The sequence below is a fragment of the Nycticebus coucang genome, chromosome 17 (genome assembly GCF_027406575.1).
Source record: "Nycticebus coucang isolate mNycCou1 chromosome 17, mNycCou1.pri, whole genome shotgun sequence".
Lineage (NCBI taxonomy): Eukaryota > Metazoa > Chordata > Mammalia > Primates > Lorisidae > Nycticebus > Nycticebus coucang.
The window spans coordinates 20,901,357-20,928,128 of record NC_069796.1 but is presented as its reverse complement, the minus strand read 5'-3'; the positions used below and the strand labels follow the sequence as shown (position 1 = coordinate 20,928,128).

At 41.9% G+C, this 26,772-nt stretch overlaps 2 protein-coding genes across 7 annotated transcripts in view; both read right to left on the bottom strand.

Moving 5' to 3' along the window:
* SNCAIP (synuclein alpha interacting protein) overlaps window positions 1-26,772 on the bottom strand; it is a 152,151-nt gene that overhangs the window by 34,424 nt on the left and 90,955 nt on the right. For 3 of the 6 annotated variants that reach the window (XM_053567005.1, XM_053567010.1, XM_053567006.1), the window contains exons 4-5: window positions 4,662-5,512; window positions 2,832-3,011 (exon numbers count right to left, since the gene is read on the bottom strand). In XM_053567005.1, coding sequence (XP_053422980.1) covers window positions 2,832-3,011; window positions 4,662-5,512 — 1,031 coding nt within the window. The remainder of the gene's footprint in view (window positions 1-2,831; window positions 3,012-4,661; window positions 5,513-26,772) is intronic. The other 3 variants (XM_053567008.1, XM_053567011.1, XM_053567009.1) reach the window with 1 other exon arrangement.
* LOC128568983 (melanoma inhibitory activity protein 2-like) lies at window positions 21,154-23,705 on the bottom strand. Its single transcript, XM_053567013.1, has one exon. It carries the CDS (start codon window positions 23,703-23,705, stop codon window positions 21,444-21,446), a length of 2,262 nt encoding a protein of 753 aa, XP_053422988.1. The 3' UTR covers window positions 21,154-21,443.

The following is a 26,772-nucleotide window of genomic DNA, read 5'->3' as shown; positions in this document are numbered from 1 at the left end:
AGGTTGTGTGTTTGAAGTCATGTAATCACTAGACCAATACTTTGCCTTTGCGTTTAATCAGAAGGAATGAATGAGAAATGAAAGGAAATTAAGGTTATTCATTCCAAACCTGTTTAGTTCTTAAATAATTCCTTCTGCTGGCCCCATTTTAGAAAACAGACTGTTCTCACCTTTTAGAAATCTTTCTCTCCAATTACTTTGCTTGATCATTTATAATAATACTTTGAACTCCCACAGTATCTACTCTCGGGTCACCCAGAAGTACTCATAAATTATGTATGTAACTGGTAAAATTTATTATGTTCCATTTAAGGAATTTAAGAGTAGGGGAGAGATGTCCTGAGACCTGACTTGACGTCAAAGCCCCTTTTTCTCAGGTGCTGTTTTTATTTGATACTTTATCTCTGACTCTGCTTCTGGTCAGCCAAGTCATATTATCCGAGCAACTTCTGCCCACCTATACCAACTTCCTTTGTCCTTGGTGACAGCAGGGCTCTCAGAACTGTGTTTGATGAGGAGAAACAGCACTAGACCAGTTGATTACTGGTGTTCAAAGTAACATCCTAACACAGAAGAAGGATGACTTCCCAAATGCTCTCATCCTCGATATCCAGCAAAACATGCTGAATGGACTGGGACAGGACATGCATCAGGACAAACGTTTAAAGGGGGTGGTGCTTGTTATGAAATATTTATTTATTGCTTTTGTAAATTCTAGATTAAAAAACAGAAGAAAATTTTCATTTTTCAAATCATTACTCAGAAGTAAAATATGAAAAGCCCGAGACCCCCAAATCTGTAATAGCTTTTGAGTTGCATGGGTTTGCAATACCTTTCATTCAAACACTTTAAAACCATATTTGCTATTTTGTTTGCACACTGGTTGTAGAATGACAATCCTGTGCTGACTGCAGGCGTTTCAGAATGAATTAGCACATAACCTGGGTGCCAGAGAAGGTGTTTGTGCTGAAGGTTGGTTTAAGGACCACGAAGTTTCTTATGTACCTTCATACCCAGGGATTTATAATCTACCACAACAAGCAATAGAAAATATAAATAAATAAAAATTATTCCATTTCACTATATAATCAGGAGATATTCAATAATCTATCATTAGAAAGACTGAAAACTGTATTTTATAAACACGAAAATGACAAGGAAAATCTCAACACTTATTGGCACTGCAAGAATTTTTTATTCATAACGGATACATCCCAACTCCCATCTTCCCACAGGACCTTATCACAGGAGTATATCCTGCGCTCGTCCTACTGATAAGTTGCCTAATTGCCTGCCTTATACATCAGCTATCAGCTCCTTAAGAGAAGGCACTCTGTCTTACTGCCAGCACCTAAGGTGGTCCCTGGTAAACTGGTGTATATTGTTAACCTCAAGTACACTAAACATTGACTTAACATTTGACTTCTTTTTCTTTATGATAACTTCCTGCAGCTTCTTCTTCTTTTTTTTTGCAGTTTTTGGCTGGGGCTGGGTTTGAACCCACCACCTCTGGCACATGGAGCCAGCGCCCTACTCCTTTGAGCCACAGGTGCTGCCTAAAGCTTAGTTCTTAATCTGACATAGCATCATCATACCAAAAGGAAAATGATATCCACTAGGGTCATAGATTTCTTATTTCATTACAGAAAATGCTATTTTCTATTCATACATTATTTTTGAAGCCAGACCTTACTAATTACGTTGCTTAATTGAGCAAGTTAAATAAAATGGAAAATATTTTTAATATATAGAGCTTTGCTGAAGGAGCAACAAATTAAAGACAAAAATTCAGGTTTGCATGAAGGATGCATTAGGGGTAGAATAGCAACTATTGGTTTTCGAATATGTAAAATGTTCTTTAGTGAATTCACTAATGGGTTTCTTTAACTAAAAATTTCCCTCATCAATTTTAATATGATTCTATTTATAAAGATTATGATTATTCGGCTTCTAGAAACACACAATTATGTAAAACAAAATACATATGCAGGAGCACAAGATGGATTATATTTCCTTGAACTTCGCTTTTGACTTTTTAGTAAATATGACTATTCTACATTTATTTGCTAAAGATCTTGAAAGTAATTTTAGTTTTTCATAGCTAATCTTCTAGTGATGTGCTCTCTCTCTCTCTCTATATATATATATATATTTTTTTATTTTTTTATTTTTTTATTTTTTGCGATCATGGGGCACCATACACTGGTTTTATATGATGTGATATATTTTGCAGAGGCACTTACTGCCATACTATAAAGGTCCATTTTTTTTTTCACTTTCTACGTTTTTACTTTATCCTCATCAGCATTAATTTGTGTAGTTTTTGACAGCAGCTTGTGTTCTGCAAGAGTGAGACTCAGACTTGGTACTAATATTCTAAACTGCTCTTGATACTGAAGGCATTCCAACTTCAGCTATGTCTCATGAAAAGCCCACTTTATTGTCTGAAACACTTCCAAGTCTTGATCCCTTATAAAACACCCTTTCCTTGTTTATCTTGCTCATTATCCTCACACTAGGAAAAAAATGAAACAGTCACTTATAAATCCAGGTGTGGATAAGAATCTAAATTGCAGTCATGACCAAGAACAAAACTTCTTAGAACCACAACACATCATTTTCCTTCCTCTTTATTAGTTGATTTGAAGCTTACCCTCACTGGACAATAAATTGGAACACAATCTCAAAATCTCAAAGCAGTTAGTGACTGAAATGATTACTCTTATATATATATGTGCTGGTTTCTCCATAAAGTACTTCCTTCTCTTTCCCTTCTCACACAGATATCCGACAATTCTGAGCTGTGGAGGGCCCAGCCCCCAAGCAGTCACCTTGATGGCCAGGCCAGCCGGAGTCAGCTTCTCAGAGTTGCGCTCATTGAGACAATCTTCTCCCATCAAAGACGTGAGGTGCTGCAGACACTCTGTGTGACCCTGGGATGCCGCAATGTGTAAAAGGTTGTTCCCATTTTCATCATGAATTTTGTCTAGATTGTCTGCGGCTAGGTGTGGCTGTACAAATAGGAAGATTAGAAAATTAAATCAGTGAGTCAGAATAAGACGCTAGGGGGGTTCTGCTCTGGGAAGAAGGAATGAGCTTACAGAAGCTCTGGTGGCATCTGTGGGAATGTAGTAAGTCTAGGCATCCTTGCTATGGTTCTTCATTTTAACATGCCTTAGAGCATGCTTTCTCAAGAGACAAATCTTCCTGTGAGATAGGGCAACAGAGCTAGGGCCAATGAGCCAAAGGGGCACATATCTGGCTTTCTAAACAACCATAAACCATTTATGGCAACTGGCAGGTGCCCTGTTTGCCTTCCCCACTGGCCTGTGAAGTCCTGGAGGGCAGGGATGAGTTTTATTCCCTGCTGTAGGTTGGTTGAATGAATGAACTAGTTGTCTCCACATGTTTACCTTGTCTTGCATTGCAGAGAACTGGCTTTGACTGCAAACTTCATGACAACCACGGCTACTCTGAGCTCCCAGCGCCCTTCTAGATGTCTCTGGACACTGTCATCAGACTCTCGGGGTAATTGGAGGCTACCTGATTTTTGCTTTTCTCACGTCTAGTAAAGTTTAGTCCCTTGAGTATGAACTGATTGCTAGAGACTGTTGTGTGAACCAAGAGGGGTTAGCAGTTAGGAAACATGAACACATGGGAAGGACGAAAGAAAGAAATGAACCAAGGAGAGGAAGGGCTAGGAAAATGGAACAAACACTTTCAGGAGCCAAATAAAACAAAACAAAAAAACCCTACCATTCTATTTGGTAAAATCGTTCAATTATATCATCCTATCACAATAGTATTTTTAAGAATAGACCAAGTACATTGTACTTATCTATGTATGGCTTTACATTAAGCAGAGTCACATTGCCAAGATGCAATGATTTTCTTGAATGAGACTTTAATGAACATCATGGTACAAGCCCAGGCTTGCTACTGTTGGATCCAAGTCTGGAAGCTGGAAAAGAATGACTCAGGCAGATGTAGTGCTATTTCAGGTTAGCTTTCCCTGAGCCGAAGCAGAACAGACTTTTCTTATGTCATATTACTCTGTGTCTAGAGTCTTTGGAAAAGCTTCTTCATGCTCCCTAGACATGTGGGGCTGGAACTAAATAAAAACTCCATGAGGGTCAGAGGGCAGTCGAGCTTTCGGGTAAGTCTCTGTCTGCAAATGCTTTCCAGACATCCTGATCCAACTCTTCTGAATAATTATTAGTATAAAACAGAAGATACTCTGTTCACATGTCTGGCAGCTCCACCATCAGCAAGGGACTGACATCCCCACAAATAACTGAGTGAGAGCACTGGGAACCATTTGAAAAGCAAAAAGAAAGACATTAAAATTCAAGTTAAAGACAGCGCTGGGCTCTCTGTGTTGTTCTCAATTTAGATTAAGAGTTTTTTCCATATGAATTCACGTAAAGTTAAAATGAAATAACACTCCTTCCATAGTCATTTGTTGTCTATGTCTTAACCTCCTAACTTTTTATTTTAACATTTAAAAGGTCACATCTCCCAACAAAAGGCAGAAATAAAAAGATTAAACAAAGATGCATTGCATCTTTGCTTAATGCATTGTTCTGTTTCCAGCAAAGGGAGGTGATAAAAGTAGGGTCTCAGATCGTTAATTAACACGTCTACTGGACTGGATTACTCACCAGGAGAGATATCTGTCCTTCCTTAACGATGTTCAAGATGCTTTTTACTTTTTTCACATACTCACTCCTTTCTTCTGGGCCCTGGGAGCTGGTCCAGGTCAGGCCATTGACCTGCTCTTCCGGTTTGGGTTCTGTGGGTGCTGACTGCAGATGGAAGGCCCTGAGCTGGCAGTCTGCCACTGCCTTCTCAACTTTGTGACTATGCGAATCGCTAAAGGGCAGGTTTTCAGGCTCATACGCAGAGCCACATTTAACCAAAGGAGGTGAGCTCTGGGGCTCTTCCGCAGAGAGCTTGTGGGGGTCACGGATGACAGTTGATGGTTTTCTCAAGTGGGGGCTTTTCACAGGAGAAAGGACACAAAATGAGGCCATGGTGGATGGCGAGTTCTCAGAACCTCCTAGACAGCAGGCTTTGCCAGAAAGACCATTGATGGTTGTGCATAAACCCAAAATTCTCTTTTCTGAAGTCACCTTGGTAAAAGAGGGCAGCTGTTGACTGGATTTAATGTAAGGCACATCCAGAATCTCATCCATGTCGAGGTCATAATGTTCCAGTTCGCCCAGTGAAGTGCTGAGCTCCGAGCTTTTACCCAGAGGGCCACCTGCTCCATCTCTGGGGCACAGCTCCTCAGGCAGGGGGCCTGGGTCAGGCTCTTCCCCTTTCTGGTACTCTGCTTTCTGGTTCTTTTGGTCATCACTGTCATTGTTCTCCAGAGTCTCTGGCTGATGTTTCAGTGGGGAAACCCTCTTCACCGGGCGGAACTTACTGTAGACATCAGCGATGCCTGTGGGCTTTTGCGTGTTTGTAATCAGAGTTGAGACGCCACAATTCCAGCTAGAGCTAGAGACTGTTGAAAAAAATAAAATTAGAATGCTGAATATATCTTGGCTATTCAGGCAGACGTGGTCCATTCCTATTATGCCCAAATTAAGCCCCTGTGTAGAGATGACTTAGAGAGGGCACAGATCCATAAAATAACACTTACCACCGGAAAACAGTGAATGATAAAAGAAAGTGACAAGACACTGACACAGCACTGATTAAATAGGAGTAATGGCCAAAGCACACAGCTAAGGCAAACGAACCCAGATACATATTTAGGCTTATTCCCTGGAGAGATCTACCTCCATGCCAATATTTGCCACCACCCTGAAAAACAGGATTAGAGGAAAAGATTCTTTGTGTGTGTTAAACAAACTTCCAAACTAATTTAGGGAGAAAAGGGATCTGTGTGTGTACATGAGAACACATGAGCATAGACACACACTCCCAGTGCCTCAGAAGTCTATATAAAGCAGGGGAAATGATTTAATATTAAACAAACTCAAACTGTGCCCTCCTGGGTGACTCACTAGATGAGTGGATTAGGGGAAAAACAGAAAGGAGTGGATGATCCGGAGTTGTAAGCACCATAGGAGACAAACCGTGGTGAAGTTCACCCCCCCCTTGGACAAAGCGTCCCGGCCGGCCGTGGTGGGGTTTCATGGTGCTTTCTGACATATGACACAGCAACATAAGCCACTAACATATCACTACAAAGAATGTTCGTTAATGCCTTCTGTTGTTGGGAAAGCTGGAAACAAACAGGAGAAGAACGTTGTAAGGAGGAGATGGGCTTGGCAGAGCAGTATTTCCCCCCCTCTCATTTCTGCGCAAAGTTTATGTACAGATCTTGTGTTCATTTGCATTTGGGTAAGGGTCTGGTTGAGATGAGTGAAATAGGTAGACACATCTGGAGGGGAAGGACCATCTCTCCCAGTTAGCCTTGCATGAGCGCCACCCCCCCTTGGAGCATGCAGATGGAGCAGAGCAGTCTCTTCAGCCACGATGACAAGGCTTCCTCTGCAGGACCCTCCTCTGCTGGACAACAGACGACCTAGAACCCTTGGAAACTTGCAGGCCGCTGATTAATGGGCATGTCACTTGGTTTGTCACTTGCGTCTGAGCATGCCCCCTGACCAGGGACCCACCATCTACTGCTCCTCTTCTTAAACAACAACAGGTGAGAAGTATTTAATGCAAAAGTCTGTGTATGTGTGTGCGCTTTGCTACTGGGCACAATCAAAGAATAAAAGAACAGGAGATGGATGTGTACTCAGGTCTATAAACTCTCTAACAGCCTCTGGCTGGGACCCATTCTTGGGGTGAAAGTGGCCTGTGCATCATTCAGGTTTCTTAAATTTAGTCTGCTGGCCGTTTTTCTTCCTGCTGGCATTTTTTCTGAAAGGACTCAGAGTTTTGGAACTAAGCTAAGGGTACAGAGCCTGGATGCCACACAGCTGCCAGTGAGTTCTTTCCCCAGATCAACCCTAATGTTGCCTGAGGTTTCAGAGGGTGTGCACTCTGCCGCCCACCTCTGAGGCCTTTCTGGCTCTGGCCTGCAGAATCTAAGAAGAGAATCCTAAGAGCTGTGGAGGGAGGACTGGATTCTCTCCAAAATGTAATGTGTAACAGAGAATGTTCCAGAAGGGAAGGAAGGTAGCTCTATGCTTTTCTTCCCTGTTGTTGGCTCCATTTCTTGGTTGTATACAGGGCTTGGCACAGAGAAGACAATTAACAATTGCGAGTGTGCGAATTTGAATCTCACTTTGCACGGTACATTAAATCTTTAAAAAGGTACAAAGTGCATCCTTCTGAGGGATTTGCAGTTTAATCTCACAGGGGACAAAAGTCTTGTTAATAAACTCAGAGGAGTGATAATCACCATTAAGAGCTAGATTTTCTAGTTATTTATGAAATGTAAATATGCGAGGCAAAGACTAATTCCAGTTGGTCCCTTATAAATTTAAACATTTTCTATTTTTTTCTATGTCCTTTTCTCTCGAAAAATGTAAAGCCATGAAAAATTAATGTCTGCCAGAAATTTCTGCCAAGGCTTTCTCTCTTCCTTTCAAGCACACATGGTGACTTACTTATTTAAAACAGCAGAGAGATAGTGGACATAGCATTTGTACGGTGCAAATATGCCTTTAATTTTATTAATCAAATTTCCAAAAATCTTTAAGTACAGTAAGAAATATATATGCATAGTCATAGATATTTCTGCGATACATACTTATTATGAAATATTATAATGCTACTTTCGCCAATCACATTGATTTCTTTGGAATGATGAGAAAACGTGCGTCTCAGAATGTAATAAAAAATGTTTCAAGCCACATAACTTAGTGGGTCAATACAATGAGTGCATTGTACCAATATATTTATGTATTATATAAGGTCGTGGGTTCAAAGGGCTACTCTTTTATGTTGGCTTTATTTACATGTGAAATTTTTTCCAAGTGATAGAGGGAAATGGATACCATATGTTTCCCAGCTGTTTAGTTCTGACGGGAGCCATTAAGAACGCTCTATGGAAATGGATTCTGAGTCTTAGGAAAACACTTCTTTCCACAGAAGGGTCTCGAAACTGAAGAAGGAGCGTCAACATTTAAACTTGTTGTCCTTTGCCTAACTCAAACCCATGACTCTTTGAGGCTGAGGGTGAAATCTGTGCTTTAGAGTTTATGTCTTGACTGCCAAGAAAAAACTCTCAGTCATGGAAAATGGATTAATGGATCTTCATGAAAATGCTCTAATTTATTGCTATATCTTATATTTGGATGAGAAGGGCAATCCTATGCTATATACAAAAGACAAAATTCAATTAGTTTATTGCTCCTAAGCTTGGCAAAGGGTATTTTAAGAACAACACAGAAGAAGGACTGTTAATGATGGTGAGATTTTTACTTCAAATTCTTTAAATCTACTAAAAATTTTACTCATACTGTTACTCTAACCCAACATTATAATAAATTTCTTTCTTTCTTTTTTTTGAGACAGATCTTACTATGTCACCCTCAATAGAGTGCCACCGCATCACAGCTCACAGCAACCTCCAACTCTTGGGCTTAAGCTATTCTCTTGCCTCAGCCTTCCAAGTAGCTGGAACTACAGGCACCCACCACAATGTCTGGCTATTTTTTCATTGAAGTTGTCATTGCTGTTTAGAAGGCCTGGCCGGGCTCAAACCTGCCAGCCTTGGTGTAAGTGGCTGGCGTCCTACTCACTGAGCTACGGGCGCCAAGCCTATAATAAATTTCTTCTCATGCATGGAAACAATGTCCAGACTAACTATGCTTACTAGGAAGATTTTGAGGCTATATTTGTTTTTTGGAAATCATGAATAAATTCTTTACATGTTAACAAAATTTAAGTCCCCCCAAATTTTATCTATCTTAGTTCTCTACAAGCTCCATGAGAACAGGGTCTATGACTAATTTATCTCTGTATTCCTTAAAGCACCCAGAAAATTGCTTTCCATAAGTAGCTTATTAATGACTTTTTGGTTGAATGGGTTCATGTTTAACATCTCACGAGAGAGGAAACATGCCGAATATGCTTTAAACCCGTCTATCTGATTTTGTCACAAGTTTTCCAAAATGTCAGTACGTAAGTGGACGTGTAATTGATGCTGCTTTATAGGCCATAATTATCTCTTTCAATCCAGTGGGCACTTGGAAAGCCTCTGAACTTTACCAGGGTGTTTCCAATTGTCTGCTGACTATCCACACACGGCTATTTACAGTATTTCATGAGGAACCAGGATTCCTGACAGGCAGCATGTCCCCTTCCAGGGGACATCTCTCTGTCCATCCTAGCCTACTTCCTTCCCTTCTCCTCTTCACCCAACACGTCCACACTCTTCTCCTTGTCCCTGAGCACACTACTCATGGTCCTGGCCTGGATAACTGCACGACCACTTGTACATTCTCCTGCGCAAGCCATCTCCAAGGCATCTCAGACCCTTCTCTTTCTGTGACTGCTGCCTGTCACCCCTTAGGTACCAAGTCCTGCTGTGGCCTTATCCTCAGTCCCTCTAACATCTGAACCCTCTTCTTCATCTTAACTTAACTGAGTGGACCACACTGGGACTATCTCCCATTGTTTCAGCAAGATTTTCTCTACTTCCTGTGGTCTCCTTTTCCAGTCCTGAGACATCCCTCTTTATATAAGTCTGATTTTGTCACTCAAAATCAGCTTAAATAACTCTGGTGACCCTGGCCTGCCTAAAACAATATTTCCCCATATATGGGGTGCATAACCCTGCATTATCTAACAGGGTGTGCAATGGTCATGTTAAATATCCATCGTTTTTTGTTTGTTTGTTAGTTAGAGACAGAGTGTCACCCTGGATAGAGTCTCACCCAACCTCAAACTTTTGGGTTTAAGCGATTCTCTTGCCTCAGCCTCATAAGTAGTTGGGACTACAGGTGCCTGCCACAATGCCTGGCTATTTTTTGGTAGTTGTCATTTTTGTTTGGCAGGCCTGGGCTGGATTCGAACCCACCAGCTCCAGTATATGTGGCTGGTGCCCTAGCCACTGAACTACAGGTGCTGAGCCAAGACCCATCATTTATAGAGTGAGAACACCATATCAATCCTCTTTTTTCTTTTTGTGACAGAGTCTCAAGCTGTGGCCCTGGGTAGAGTGCCATGGCATCACAGCTCACAGCAACCTCCAACTCCTGGGCTCAAGCGAGTCTCCTGCCTCCTCCTCCCAAGTAGCTAAGACGTATAGGTACCCACCACAATGCCCGGCTATATTTTGGTTTCAGCCATCATTGTTGTTTGGCGGGCCTGGGCTGGATTCGAACCCACCAGCTCAGGTGTATGTGGCTGGTGCCTTAACCGGTTGAGCCACAGGCGCCAAGCCAATCTTCTTTCTTTATTCTAATTAATGCATGGAGTCTTGTTTTGGTGCTAGAATGCATTTAACTCCTCTCCAAAACTTACAGTGCCCCATTAGAACAATAAGACTACAGTCCTCAGGTTGAGAGACTTTCATAAGCAAAGAATTAATCATGTTCATTTTAATGATGATCTTGAATTTAATGCAAGTGACATTGGTTTCTATTTATATCAGCCACATAAAGTTTCTCTTAAAAACGAATATGTTTAAAAGGTGTTTTAGAAAAATAAACTAAATTAAGTATTAGTACAAGTGGTATGAAGGTGTAGCAAAAATAACAGAGGTAGACCTTGGATATAACATGTGTTGTGGCAATGACGCTTAAATTACTAAGTTTGGGAAACCCTGGATTCAGGAGAATACTACAATTTTTAGCATGGCATGTAGCAGTTCTTTCCTTCATGTATTAATTCACTTTCTTGTCCCAGCACTCATGATTCCCAAATCCCTAATTTTCCCTGCACCACCATTGCTAAACTCTCCCTTGCTGGATATACCACATGCTCCCCCGTTATTGTTCCTGCCTTTGGAGTTTCATCCCTTTCCTATAGTGTCCTGTTATTCTCTCTGCCTGAGATGCAGAGTCATCACACAGTTCCACTCAGATTCATGTCCTTGGTGCACATCCTTTAACCCTCCCAGGAAATGGTTGCTTCTTGTGTCTCTGTGTCCTGATGAAACCTGCATGTGCCTAGAGTTGGGCCCTTCTGAAGTTCTGTTGCACACATCACTCACAGTGTCTGTCTGACCTTCTCTCCTCAGAATTGCTCAAGGGCAAAGACGGCTTGAGAACCCACTTGTGCTTATTAACAGCCCTTTTTAGTGCCTTGGAGATATTTGGAATCAATCTCTTAATATTTCAATGAATGAAAGAAAAGAAAGACAGGGAGTAAGGAAGGAATGTTCCAGACCAGACATCCAAAGGATAGCAAATAAATCAGAGTCTCATCAATCCTGCCACATTTTGGGCATACCTCCTGTGCCGCATATTTACAGGTAGTGACAGTAAACTACTGAAGATATTTAGTGCTGAATATTGAGGTCCTTTTAGCTATTTCCTACAATAAGTTCTAAGCCTCAGTTTCCTAAATTGAAGGGGTTAGACTATATGATTGCTAAGACCTGATCCACTCCTAAACGTCTGTGACTGCATGGAATGTCTACAAATGACAAGGCTCTTTATTCTGAGTGACTCACCATGAAACACTATAATTCTTTTGGATCCATGTCTTTTCCCAGATCCTTGCAAATTTATAATTATGAGGCTAAGCTGATTGCTGACACAGAACAACTCTTTGGCTCCTAGGACTGATAAATTAGTATTTTCTTAGGAAGATAATGTACAGTTTGCTGTTGCAACAGTGGATCCAATTTTCAAGACTGAATGTCAGTCCTGGCTCCCCAAATGCCTATTTTATTTCTAAATATGGAGTTATGTGTCCATATTAGAAAAATTAGTTTGAAACATCAAGAAGAGAAAGGAAAGGGATGTGTCTTTAGGGTAAAACAGTGTTCTACTTTTTTTTAAGTTAAATGGATCCTGTTTTGCACGAGAACCAAGTGGCCAGCTTCAGCTGTAATTACCCGAAAATGTATTTAACAATACATTTCACACTTCTACAGCTCCTGGAAACCTTGGCACTGTCAAGGACATAACTTCCGAGTTCTCCAATATTCTACTTCCTTCCTTTTTCTGGAAGGTCAGGAGTACCAATGTTGGAGTCCTGAGTTTCCTTAATTCTATGTCAGCTGAAGTCTGTAGCAGACCCACTTAGCGCCCACACATCAGACATGGTAAGAAGGGCAGACAGGTGGCTCCCACCCTCTCCTGACAGCAGGAAGAAGGGCCTGGAGGCTGAAGGAGGACTGCTTTCTGGATGCTTCTCTGAATTGCCCTTGGAGATTAGACTGTCACCTGATCAAGAAAAGGCTGAGTTCTTGAGGATTTGAAGAATCATCTTAGGGGGACTGTGCTGGGAAAAGTGAAGTGAACATGTGTTTGAGGACTGCACAGTTCTGGAATATTCCCATGAGGTTGCTTGCTTACTCCTTTCATTGATGCCACAGACCCTCCTGTGAGGGCACATGAGGCTGCAGGGGAACACAGGCAACTTTATTATTATAAAAATAGCAGCCAATGCTCTATTCACACCAGGATGTTAAAACACAGTGGGAAAAGATTCATTGATTAGGGCTCTAAACTTCTTAACAGCTACTGATCTAAGCAGCTGCTGCTACTCCCAACGGAGTCACCTGCTGTCCTTCCCACTTTGGCTCCCACTGTCCTGACCTGCTTACAAAACTTTGCACCCTCCTGCCTCCGTTTTTTTGTTCTGTGAAAACTCATTGAAATACTCAACCCCTAAATACCCTGGGCAGAAAAGATACTCTTTCACCAAAGAGGCATATTCTATCATGAAATCAGACTCAATATTTTGACAGTTTATAACCTTTGGTCTTCAAAAGTACAGTTTCCCTAGAATAGCAATTGGTGGGCTGAAGAAAGGACAGGGTCTGAGAGTCATCCTGTCATCTGAAAAGTATGCTGACTTTCACTCTGACACTAGCAGAACCTCGTGAGTGGATTAAGTTTTGTGTTCATTCCAGGCCCACTTGCCAGGGTTCCTTTCTTCGCTTCCCTCCCTCTCTTGTGGAAATGCAGAGAGACACACTCAGAGGAGCAGTAAAAAGGCTTCTCAAGCCCAGAAGCCTTTGGGCAGAGCTTGTGCGCAAGCCCAGTGCGGTTGCTGGCGCTGTGGGCGCGCACTCCCCAGCTTTAACTGAAGGTGGCGACGTTTCACAGTGCTGATCCACGGTCAAGGACAAAGAGCCTTGGTGAGAGAGGAGGAGGACGGCAGCGCGGGCTGGGAGGAGGCTGAAAATCCCTCCCCTCCCCATCTCCAAACCAAGGCTCCCTCAACGCCTGTTTATTTTACTTCTAAATACGGATGATGTGTCCGTGTTAGAAAATTAGCTGTAGACACCAGGGCAACAAAGGGAAAGGGGATATGTCTTTAGGGTACAAGAGTGTTCCTTACCTTTTTTTTTCTTGCCTTTTAGCTATAAGTTAAATATATTCTATTCTATTTTCCATGAGAAGCACAGTAACAAGTCTGTGAAAGCTGGCTTTCTTGTGAGAGGGCTACACTTTAAGGTCTCTAGGGGAGGAGAATGGAAGACCCAGTGCAGGCCTGCAGCCTGCTCTTGGCAGGCCCGTGGATCCCCCCACTGGGGCTCCTCACAGTGGCCTGGACTCCATGACAAGGCAGGTGCAGGGCTCAAGCACAGTGGGAAGACAGCAGACAGTAGCTCTCCCCAGGGTAAGCGAGGGCGGAGCTAGTGTGCCCTCCCCAGCAGTTGCAGGTCCCTTCACCCTTCCCAGGCATTGCCATAAAAAGCAAAATGTTGAGGGTGGCCCCTGGGGCTCAAAGGAGTAGGGCACCAGGCCCCTATGCTGGAGGTGAAGGGTTCAAACCCATCCCCGGCCAAAAACTGCAAAAAAAAAAAAAAAAGAAAAAAACCAAAGCGAAAGGTTGAAATGTATTTTAAGAATTCCACCAAATGATCTTTCTTAATTGGAATTTTTCTAAGAAGTCCTCTCTTTGAGACTTCAAAATTGCTGATACATCCGTGGTGTAAACCTTTTTATGTCTCTCAGTAAAGGCAAGTGTGTGACTTCATCAGAGACTTTCACAGCTCTGGAGGATAGATAAGCAGCTCTTACATATTCCCACTTGAAAATAAATGAGAACTCAGGACATTTGAAGTGTAATGTGGAAAATTATGTAGCATGCTGAGTGTTCAACCAGGACCGGGAACTTCCCTGACTCTAACTTTCTTTCCGTAACACTAGAGGATTGCCTTATGGAAATAAAAATTATTCCCTAAAGATGTAATGCACATTTTCTCTATTTGGGTCACATAGATGCAATGGAATTCCAGAAACCAGTGGCAAAGCCTGGTCATATCCATTTCAGATTCACTTTAATTAAATCCCAAACTGAGCTCTCTACCTAATTTTTGGTAACTGTTTTCTACAAACCTTCTATTTGAGGGTAAAGTAAGAAATTTATTTTTTCCTTTTAGTTAGGGACAGGGTCTTGCTCCATCACCCAGGCTGGAGTGCAGCGACATGACCATAGTTCACTGTAGCCTCAAACTCCTGGCCTCAAGCAATCCTCCTGCTTCAACCTACCAAAGTGCTAGGATTACAGGTGAGAGCCATGGCACCCAGCTGGAAAATGGTTTTTGGTAATAACATTTCCTATAAACAGTTGAGTGGAAGAATATCCCATCTCTTTATTTTTAGCAGCTGTTAGCCTAAATTTAATCATCCACTGAGAATCTGCTCTTCCAGCTGTCAAATCCTTCGACAGGTTAGAAGTGGTGATCTTTTTTTTTGTTCGTGTAAGCAAGAAATGCAGACTATAACCAAGTATGCTCAGTGTTAAAGTAATTGGTAATTGGCAGGATGCTAAGGTCCTCTCGCGGAGTTCATCCGCTCAACACTCATTTGTCCAACGTCTTTTGTGCACATGGGTCTGGGGGTGCAGGATGAACAGACACGATCCTGCCTGAACAATAATGCAAGTACACTGCTGAGTCAAAGATTACAGAATGCAAAGTGCCTCGCGGGACCTGTAATAGAGAACAGCTGAGCAACCTTCAGTTACAATCCAGGGAATGAGAAGAAGCCAGTTCTGTGAGGATGTGGGGGAAACATGACGAGAAAGATGATTTTGTGAAGATTTGAGTGGAAGGAGGTACACTTGCAAATGTTTAAAGCAGGAGGGACTCTGGCAGGTCCCACAGCTCTAATTCCTAGAATAGAGTGAGCTAAGGATCAAGGGGTAGAAGCTGAAGTGGGGAGGATTATTAGGCAGTGGTCCATGTGGAGGTTTTATTGGCTACAACTGAAAGTTTGGTTTTTGCTTTAACCAAAACAGGCATCCCAGAGGGGTTTCCCAGAGAAGTTTGTCCACACATGGCAGAAGGGGCAAGGGAACTTTCTGGAGCTGCCCTTATAAAGGCAATAATTCCATGCCTGAGGGCTCCACCCTCATGAGCTAGCCACCTCCCCTCTGAGTACCATCACCTGGAGCGTTAGGTTTTAACGCAGGAGTTTTGGAGGCACCCAAACATTCAGTTTATAGCACAGGGATTTCCTTTGAGCACAGAAAACTCAGGACCCAGTGACACATGATTGTGGAATGTGAGAGAGAAGGAGATTAGATTCTTCAGCACCTGGGGGGAGGTTTTAGTAAACTGAGGGCTGTTTACTGAGAGGGGAGTCTGAGGAGGAGCGTGTTGGGGGTGGAATTCAAGAATTCCTCTTTAGAATTCCAGGAGACATCTAATGTCAGCATCAAATGGGCCACTCAGTAGGAGGCTGGAGTGTGCAGATTAGCAGCAGCAGGTAGATGGTCTCTGAAAACAGATGAGGTGTCCACGGAGAGGCTGAGAGGAGAGAGGGAAGGTCCCACTGAATATTCAGTTTCACTGGACTATTTAAAGATCAGGCAGAGTAAAGTTGAAAATAAACCTGGCTGGCATTGCACGGAAAAAAGAAAAAGAAAAAAAGATCGGGCAGAGAAGGGGTCCGTCAGCAAAGGAGAATAAGGAGGTGTCAGAGTGTTAGGAGATAAATAAGGAGAGCCAAGAGAAGAGATTGTTTCCAGAAAAGAGTGGCCAATAGTCTCAAATAATGCTGGCGAGGCCAAGGAGGATGAGAACAGCAAAATGTTGGTGGATAGGACACCGTGGAAGTCGTGCTGGAGATGCTGAAGGTGGGTAGACAGTGAGGATGGGAGAAGGAGTTCCATAGCCCTGGGTGCAGGATGGGAGCTGCTAGAAGGAGTTTTGTTTGTTTTTAAGATGAGAGGTAGAGAGTGTTGGTCTGATGAGCGGACGGCCCCACAGAGAGGAAGAGATTAATGGTGCAGATGAAAGAGGAAATGGGCGAAGGATCAAGGCGCCAAACCAAATGAAGGCAAGCCAAGTACCAGCTGTCTCACACTTTCATACTGATGCAAACCCCCAAGGGGTCTCGTTCACCTCTTCACACATTCCTTTGTCCGTGGAGACCTCAGACACACAGTTACAGCAGAGGCCGGGCACAACAGATACCACCGTGAACAAAACCGTGAACAAAATAGGAAAAACTGCCATCAAATGTTCACATTATTGATAATTTTTAAAACACAGATCTTTAAAGAGGAGGGAAAGTACACAGAGCTGGGAAATATATGAGCTGGGGTGGGGTGGGGTGCTGATCTAATCTAGGCCTGCAATGTCCAATATAGGAACAAACAGAAACCTGTGGCTATTACACACTGAAAATGTGGTTGCTGATACTTGTCAAAATGATAATAGTTTTGACTTACTGGGTTAAATGAAGTATACTGTAAAATCAACCCATTTGTTTACACTTTTTAAGAAAACCTTCAAGTTTCATATGCGGCTTGCATTATATTTTTATTAGATAGTTCTGGTCTAGGGAGTCAGGAGAAAAGTCAGGACACCCCATGTGCAGGAGCACAGCACATCCACCAGACTGAGGGAGGTGCCTTGATGTGCCTGGCAGCAGAAGGCAGGGGGAGAGGGCATGAAAGGCAGCCTGCTGTCTAGGGATCACCCTGGGCTTGAAGGCAGCCTAACAGAGTTTCCCGTTGCATGTCTTAAGAACTATCTTGGAAAACTGTTGCCTGAACAGATCACCACACCTCATTAAGGATCACCAGTGAGCTGGGTCAGCGCCTCCCAAACTTGAATGTGTACAAATGAATCAGCTGGGGATTGAGCTTGTTAAAATGCAGATTGTGATTCAGGAGTCTGAGGTGAAGCCTGGGAGGTTGCATTTCTTGAAACCTCCTGGGGATGCTGACGGTCTGGTCCTGGATTAGACTGTGAGACGCAAGGGCCTGAGCCAGCAGGTGCCACAGAAGGGTCAGGCCTTTTGGAGATGACTCTCCATTCTCTCAACGGGCCCTTCAACTATGTGATGCTAGACACTACTGATTTATTTTATTTATTTATTTAATGATTTTTTTTTTTTTTTTTTTGAGGGAAGAGTCAGGGCAAAGGAAGTATGTTGTAGACAGGTTATTTGAAATGGGAAAACAGAGCTTATTTGACATAAGACAAAAGAAAAAGGATATGCTTTTGGTAAAGAGCAGGGTATTATAAGAGATGCTACAAGGCTCCCAAACTAGAAACATCCCAGCACATACTCATACTTTTGGCCTAGCCTGGGAAGATGGGACAGGGGAAACTACTTCTCCCTACGATAGGGCTGACACTTCTGAGTCACTGCCAAGCCACACCAAGTACAAGGCCTTTGCTTGGTACCAGGTTTTGTTGTTATGCATCAGCTCTTTTCCTCCTTGCCTAAATGATGCTTCTCTCTGAACTTCTGGTTTCTCAACCTTCCTTATTGCAGATTTCCTTGACCTCATTTCTACCAACAGGAACGTTCTCTAATTATCAGTTTTGAGGGTAGAAGATATGTTTTTGGGAATCCAATAAAAATAAAGAAAAGCACAGGAGAGGAAAACTTCCCCTAAGTTTTCTTTCCCTTAAATACTGTCTTGCTCCTGACTTTAATTCCACTGCTGTGAAGCTTTTAGAAAATCATTTTGCTGTGATGCTTATAATTATGATTGAGCAAAAGGAAGAAATGTTAGTAAAGATAAGGGGCCAAGATACAATGTATTCAAGCGCAGCTACTTCCAGCCCTTTTTGTTATTTTCACCACCAGAGTTTTATTTTCACTTTCCCATCATTCCCTACCCCCGTCTTTACTCATATTGACTTACATCCATCTTCTCAGAAACAGAAATGAAGTATTAATGTATTAAAGGTAGAGATGGTCTCTCCCTTTAGACAGAGCGGGCAGCCCTACTTTCATGAGTAAGTTCTGTGCTCCATTCAAAATGAGGGCCATACAGTACTGTAGCATGAGAAAAAGCAGCAAAGTTGTGTTCACACTGTGATTATAGCTATACAAAAACATATGTCTCAAGGGAAAAAAATATTTGAAAGGGAAATGAAGTAACTTTGTTGGGGTGGCAAGGCCAATTGCGGTTTTTAACTTTCCATTTGTTTTTTTAATGGATTATATCACCTTTTTAGTTATAATTTTGTTAAAGAAAAATGAAAAGAAATGTTTTATTTCATCAACATTCTCTTCTAGATGTTGTACAACATTTGCAAATTTTTATTCTGGTTAAGTCAACTGAGATATTTTGTTATAAATGTTAGATTTTTTGCCATATAAGGTTGAAGTTTCTTTTTTTTTTTTTTTTTTTTTCAGTTTTTGGCCGGGGCTGGGTTTGAACCCACCACCTCTGGCATATGGGGCCGGCGCCCTACTCCTTTGAGCCACAGGCACCGTCCAGTATTCATTTTCTTGATTGAGAGCTTAGGAATGTGTTTCCCTATTCTTTTTTCTAGTTTATATTACATCACGTGAAATGGATTAATCAGGAGGCTTTTCAATTGAAAATCCCATCCCAACCTTCACCTTCAGGCGGTTAGCATTAAACCTAATATAGATTGTAAATAGAATTGTTCTATATTTAGACTCATCAATTATGTCACAGCAGTAGCCACATAATCAATGTCATGTCAACTTATTATGTTAGTTGCTGGCTGCTGAAATCCTTGAAATATTAGAATACCATATATTGTATTTTCCTAGTTTCAGAGTTTGTCACAAAATTGTATGTGCACAAGGTCTAAAAATATGGTAAATTTGCAATAGTTTTAAACACACATCCACAATGATTTAAAAAAGGATATAAAGCCTTAAAAGTATGGCTTCTTTACTCATGGTCACACAAGTAACATTAATTGGGTAGAAAATTGCTCTCAGAATCTATTCTCAAACACGTCACAGGGTCATTTGTTCATGTTACGTAACTGAATATTCTAACCTCAGCACATATGAGTTTTCAGATACAAAGCTGCATTAATATTTATCTGCCTTCTTTCATAAGAAAATTATACAATGAGCTTAGCAGATACATATTTTGAAAGAATCACAAGACATTTAAAGCACCATGAATGGAAACAAATGTGTATTTGAATGTTCCCTTAATTAAAAAAACTCTAAGTCAATGAAATTAAATATGTTTTGATTTGAATAACATATGTCGCCATAATGTAATTTTAGTCCTCATCTGGAGAAAACCATTGAGCTGAGTTACTATTCACTGCCTTATACTATATCCTTTTTTTCCCATGTGAGTAACAGGTATTAAGCAGAGTATGTGTGCAAAGGTTTCACAAATAACTTACATTTTTACATGCAAAAATTTCACACATAACTTTCTTTGGTGCTGATCTTCACCCCACACTAGTTACTACATATGAAGAGCTTTGGAGACAACCTCAGTTTCCTTGTCAATAAAAGGGGCCTAATAATGGTCTTCCCTCAGAGAACTATTTCCAGGATAAATAAGCTGCTTACAAAGAACCTGGCACAATGCCTGGTACCCTTATCTCCTGTAAGATCACCCAGAAACCCCAACAGCACCTGTCCAGTTCCAAGCACAGGCAGTGTGTGTTCACGCTTCCCACGCCTCATCTGTCACTGCCCCCGCCCCCAGCTTCTTGTATTTCTAGTTCCCTCACACTTCCTTTCTTTCAAAACTACTTTTCTCACAAAAGTTGGAAATGCAATCCTCATGTAGTATAATTGATGGAGAAAAGTTTAAAATATTATTCCCACTAGGAATAGGCATTCCATGGGGATCACAGCCTTTGGCTAAAGGAAGGGCACGCAGAGGGTGGTGTGTGAGTGAGTGGAAGGGGCAGGGAGATGGTGCCCAGGCCTGTGACAACACTCTGCCACCTGCCGTTCCTGGAGCCCATGGCCAGAGCTGGCCCAGGCTGCTGGGATAAAGTGAGGTGAGGCCTGGGGTGTACGTCACACAGAGGGGCTTTCATAAGCCACCCACAGGGATCACTTTACACCTCTGCTCCTCTCAGGACACTTGGAAGACAGGTAGAAAGGACACGTGCACTCAGGAAGGAAGAAAAGGCGTGTGGTAAACCCTGGGGGCTGTCCTGTGGGGCTGACGGGTCTGAGCAGACCAGGCATGGAGGGACTTTGGGCTTGGTTCTCGTGCTCCAATTTCAGAGTGATGCCTATAATCAGCAGTGCATTCACCAGTGAGCAAAAAGAACGAGCAGGATCTTCTTAAAACAGTGGAGGGAAACACTGGAAATGTTAACCTGGAGAGCACAAGACCAAGAGGGAATGCTATCTTCCCACACCTAGGGACACTCTTGCCCAGGAGGGACTGTCCTTCTTAGGGGTTCCAAAGGAAGAATAGGATGGATGGGTGGAAAGTCAAGGGACACTGATTTTGGTTGAACAACAACAACAAAAATTAACTTTGTGGACGGCTGTTTTGTAAGATGGCACTTCCTATCACCGAAACCAAGTACAGGCAAGATGACCCCACGGCTGGGATAAGACTTCACCTTCAAATACCTAATTGGCTTTGAACTACGTGATTTTTTTTTTTAAACCAACTAAAATTTTTTATTAAGCATGAAGTTATTTTCACATTTGTCTACAACCACAGTAAATACAGTTCTTGGCATAAAGACACAGCCTTGGAATTTATAATATCCCCACCTGCAAGATTACATGTATAAAACTCCCATTATTGTTTATGTAGCAGTAGATTAATCAAATTAAAATAATCATACTATGTAGAATAAAATAAAATGGAAATAACTTACTCATAAAATTCATATTTAAATCATCTTTATTTACAAAATACTATCCTGAGAATTATAATTTCATTAAACTTCAATTTCAGCAAAAGTATAATCACTTAAGTAACAGCAGTTACTTAAACTGAAAATGAGAGATAAGTTAAAATTACTTTTGAAGAGAGCAAAAACATTGTCAGGTTTCTTGTTGTGGTTCTGGATGTTCAGTAGCAGGCTCGTTTGAAAGCAGAATCAACCCTGCAGGGAACTCACTTTTACTTTCAGAAGGTAGAGGTGGAGAGAAAAAACCAGCTCTTGGGGGAAGTTAAGGAGGAAAAGCCGTCGGTGGATAGACACTTCTCATTGCAAATGCAGGATGTGGTGGACCAAGGAAGTCCCTTGGTGGAAAATAATCTCGGGGAGCCCCATACATGCTTCCTGGAGGAGGTGGAGGAAAAGGAGGTCCTCTTCTCATGAACGGGCCCCTCGTATCCACTGGAAACGATGGTCCTCTCATTGGAGGAAAAGGTGAAGGAACAAAGCCAGGGCCTGCTGCTTCACTTTCAGCAAGGAGAGATGAGTTGGGCACATTTGAATTACCATGATCATCTTTGGTATCATTTCTACTGGATTCCATTTCTGAAGATACTGGTCCATCCATCTTATCCAAAGAAGACATATTAAAGCTTCGGAGTTCTGCTGGTCCGGACAGTCTACCAGAATTAGAAAAAAATCTGTCTTGCCATTGTGGAGGAAGAGCTGGATCAGGATATGTTTGGGCTGGTGGGGGGACCATCATCTTGTGGTCCTGCTCCCATGGAGATGACAGGGACCCAGTGCCAGACGGGGCCCTATGAGGATCTATTAACCTATCACAGTTGGGTTCTCCTCTCTCACTGGTAATCTGAGGGTCCAGAGGATTCCCTGGGCCTCTTGAGCCTCTTCTTCCTCCCGCTGGAAGCAAAGGTGAGAGTCTGAGTGAACCCTCCAACAAGGTAGGAGGAGAGAGAAAAGCTCTTGTTTCAGACGAAGGCCGACCCAATGGTGAGGGACCATATGGGGAATGCTCTCTGCCAAATGCTGTGTTTGGAACATCAAGTGCATAAGGATTGTTTTCTAAAAGTTCAAATTTAAACCCTATTTCAGTTAATTTTTGTCTGTTGTAAGCATTTTCTTTCCTTAAATCATTGAGGTTCCTTTCAGCAGTCCGCGCTGCCAACCAATTATCATGTGCTTTTTTCTCATAGGAAATAAGCTGCCCTTGATAAGAACGAATGGTTCGCTCTAGTTTGTCTTCAAGATCTTTGGCTTGATTTCTGTAGATCTCCAACTCTTCAGCTGCATGGCTGATCTTTTCATCTACTTTGGAAAGTTTTTCTTTCTCTAACCGGTAATTTTCCTCTACTGTTAACTTCCTGTGGAGTTTCATTTCATTTTCTTGATATAGTTCTGTCATTACTTTAAGTTTCTGTTGAAGTTTCTGATTCTCACTTTCAAATTGTGCATTTTCTGACTGCAAAGATGCTTCTTCAGTCTGAAGATGTTTAATATGCTCTGTAAGTTCTTCCTTGGTTTTATCTACTTCAAATAATTGAGTGTAAATTTGGTTTCTTTCTCCTTCCAGGGTTTTCAAAGAAGCATTTAACTTAGCAGCATGAATCAGTGTCTTCAAAGCTCCTTTTGGCTCATTATCTAAGTGAGCACCACTTTCTGGGTCACTCTTCATTTCTAACTCCAAGTTATCATCATCCATTAGGTCTTCTCCAAGCACAGCCGTCCAATCTTCCATCTTTCTCAGTCTTTCAATCAGAGACTTGAAGTGATTTTCTTTATCATTTAGAATTTGTTCTGCATGTACTTTGGAGTCTTCAAATGCTACTTTTTGTTTATTAAGTTCACTCACTTGTTCTTTCCATAATTCAGCTTCTTGGAAAAGCTGTTTCTGGCTTTCTTGAAGTTGAGAATTTTCATTCAACTCCATCTTAAGCCGTTCTTCATTCATTTGAAATATCTTGAAAGTTGTTTTGGCTTCAGCTACTTGTGATTTGAGAGATTTCGATTCCTCTTCAAGAGACTGTATTCTTTTTGAAATATCTGCCATCAATTCATCTTGTTCAGAAGGTTTAGATTTCTCTTCTTTTAATTTTTTTTCTAGACAATGTATTTCATCCTCATGTTTACATTTGGACCTGTTCAGCTTTTCATAGATTGCCTCCAAACTTTGCGCTTCTGCTGACTCTTTCTCCAAGCTGGCATCCTTTAAAGATGACTCTAAGCCTTCACACTCTTGAACAAGGCTAAATTTTTCAAGTAGTTTACATTTTTCTTCAATTAGTCCAGAAAGCTCTGTAGCAAGCTTTTCCTCTCTAACCACATAAAGCCAGCTTCTACCCGCTTGAAAACTTCTCCACACACAAAAACGAATAGCAAAAAATACAACAATAGTTGCACATATCACCAATTCCCAGGAAAAACCAAAAGGATTAGGACCTGGTTTCCTATCTTCAGTCAATATTGCCACAATCCTGGGTAGCTCTCCCAGGACCAGCCCTGGGTACTGCTGGGGAGCAGCCCCGGGCCCTTCCATAGCGACAAGGCCACTTTGGCTGCCACAGCCACAGCCACAGACACAGCCACTGCCACAGCCACTGCCTAGCAGCGCCACAACAAGCAGCAGAGAACACGGCTGCGAATTCGGTTCGAATCCGGCTGCGCGGATGGGGGTGGGGCAGGGGGCGGGGCCTCACTGGCCCCTTTGTTACGCTTCACAATAGGGGGCGGGGCCTCACGGGCAGCTGCGCGGGTGGGGTCATAGGGTTTTAGAAAAAGTGGAATCCTACTGGTGTGCTCTTCAGGGCACTTAGCATAAAATCTGGCCCCAACTGTCTCTCCGCCGTCATTTCTCGCTCCTCAGTTCTGGTCACCATGCTGCGGCCATGCTTCCCCACACTTGCTGAGCGGATCCCTGGCTCAGGGACACTGCACTTGCTCCGTCTGTGCCTTTGACGCTTGGCGAGGGCCTTCTTACATGCCCGACCCCCTGAGCCCTTCCTCCCAGCTCCCGCATGTTAACCCACCACCTTCTCCTTCACGGCGCCTCTGATCGTTATCTATTTGTTTGCCTGCCTTTTGGCTATAACCCTCCACACTCCCAAACGTAAGCTCTGTGAGCACAAGGCCTTGACACTGTCTTAGTCATAACCATATTCTCAGGGTCAGAGAACACTCAAAAGATATTTGTTGAATAAACAAGTTAACAAATGAGAACATCTGGACAAAGACTTGTTACTACATATGAGGATGGACGTTCACATTTGGCAAACTACAAAATAGAGCTCACTGTGTTCTAGAAAGGTAAAGAGAAGTGGCAGGTATATTATAAAAGACGGAAGGTTTAGGGGAAATTTTTCCCTGGAGGGCACCTTGTCCCAAAGAAGAGATGGACTTTATTCAGAAGCCGAAGTGCATTCTGCTGCCAGCACTTTGAAAAGATAGAAATTTGCTAGTATTTCTGGAGCAAACTGACCCCCAGGTAGTTGACCCAAGAAAGAGGGTTGAGAAGGTTATTTCTGTGCGTACATCTGAATGCCCATGGAACTGACTGAGGATGCCTGAATTCTTTCAGAAACTAGTTCTGAAAATGTCACCATTTCTTGCAAAGAAGCCCACAGATAATTCTATGGTGATGTATGGACAGATGAACTTTTCCATCTGTTCCTGTTCCTAAACTCACTCTCAAATGTGTCAGAATGGGGTTAACCAGCCTCCAAATGGGCCATCAAATTGGAATGGAAATGTACATGAATTCCATTAAGAGACCTGAGTCTTTCCAAATCCACTTCCTGTCAGTTCTAATTATTCTTGGTTACCTGGAGCACTAGGTCTTTTGCTCTGGGTAAAGCCTAAAAGATTCTGAACTTGAAACTGTCCTCCTTCTCAACCACAGAAGATGAAACACAGAAGAAACATCTAAGGTCACTTATAATGGAAGCGGCTACAAGTCACAAGACCTGAAGAAAATGAAATGAACTAACCCCAGGAAAAGCGCTTGCTGAAAGTTTCTGTTTATTCACAAACTTGGTAAAAGTACCCATTTAAAAGAGAAATACTTCACCACACTTAATCAGAAAAAAGGCTAATTTTAAAAATTTTAAGAAGGTAACATCCTAAAATTAAATTTTTGCCACTAAGTCTGTCCTCTCTGAGAGGTAATATATGAAATAGATAAGATAACAGAACCTAGTGACAGCTTCCTGGGGGAGGAATCCCTGCTCTGTAGCTTAATTGCTGTGTAACTCTGGGTGAGACACTGCACTGTTGTTCATCTCTGTTCCTCAGTTTCCCCATCTATATTATAAATACCCTAAGAGAATTTACCTCAGGAGGGTTCTAGGATTAATTGGGTTAATGTAAGTAGAGTGTTTATCAAGTATCCAGCACATTGAGCACTTGATGTATTTGCTATTATTTCATCTCACTTCCAATGAAAGAAAAAAGAATCTTGTATTTGGCAAAGTATCTTCAGACACGTCACCTAATTTTGATCCTAACAACAGCCTGGCAACATTGGTAGAACGTTCTTCTTTATTTTATAATTAGTCACAGGCTCAAGGTCATTCAGCTGGTAAATGGCTGAACTTGGACTTGAAACCACGTCTGGTGGCTCTGAGGTTGGCAGGCTCACAGCTGTGATCTGCTGCCTGTGTCACTGACCACAGTTGTCTTTGTGATTCTGAAATGAGCACTGCTTTTCAAGGAGACACATCCTTATAAGGCTTATAGCCAAAAGGCTTTGTTAAACCCTATAGAAACTGGGGTGTCTCTGAAATAAAAAACTTAAGAAAACTGAAGACTATCTTCTGTGATGTATCTGATCCCAAACATTGAAGCATTACTTTCACTCTTGTAAGAAAACATGGAGACCAACAAACCTGGAAAAACATTATTTTCTCCATCTCATCTAAGCAAAATGTCAAAACACACAGTCCAGGGGAAAAGTAAATTAGTTTTGTAAAAGTCAGAAAGAATTCTAGTAGCTGTATAGGTAGGGCACATTTATTTATTTTTAAACATGATACATGTAATATGAGGATTATCTTAAGCCTTCCATCACCCACAGTTCTCAGGATTCTAGTCATTATCAGAGGAGGTCCAGCTTTGGCAAGGTTAATGGTGATGCCTCAGAGTAATTACTTGGAAAAAATAATAAACATAATTTCATAGTTTAATACCATGGTATCATTGCCATCAATAACCTTTTTTTAATTTTCAGTGTTGCCTATCAACAGAGAAAAGCAGAGAGGCTTAATTTGATTTACAGATGGGGGAAACTCTAAATATATTTTTTTAGTTGGGGGGTGCAAGGAGAAAAGGTCAACCAGATGGTTTTCATCTATATGCCATAATTCTCTGTTTAGTTTACACTGTTAAACTCCAAAGCTTTGCTTTAATCTTAACGGTTACAGTATGCCTTATTGCAGATTCTATCATGTCGCATCTCTGATAGGGTTTCTGACTTTGGCAGAGTACCATCCCCCAGGCTGGTCCTTGCCATATGGGTAGTAAACGCATCCAACATTTTTTCATTGGCGCCTGCATCATTATGTTTTGTCACCAATGGTTTCTTGGGTTTTCAGCAAATTGCTGCATATACT

Bases quoted from the DNA above. Each gene is read 5' to 3' on its own strand.
- LOC128568983 (XM_053567013.1), bottom strand. From the start codon at position 23,705: ATGGAAGGGCCCGGGGCTGCTCCCCAGCAGTACCCAGGGCTGGTCCTG.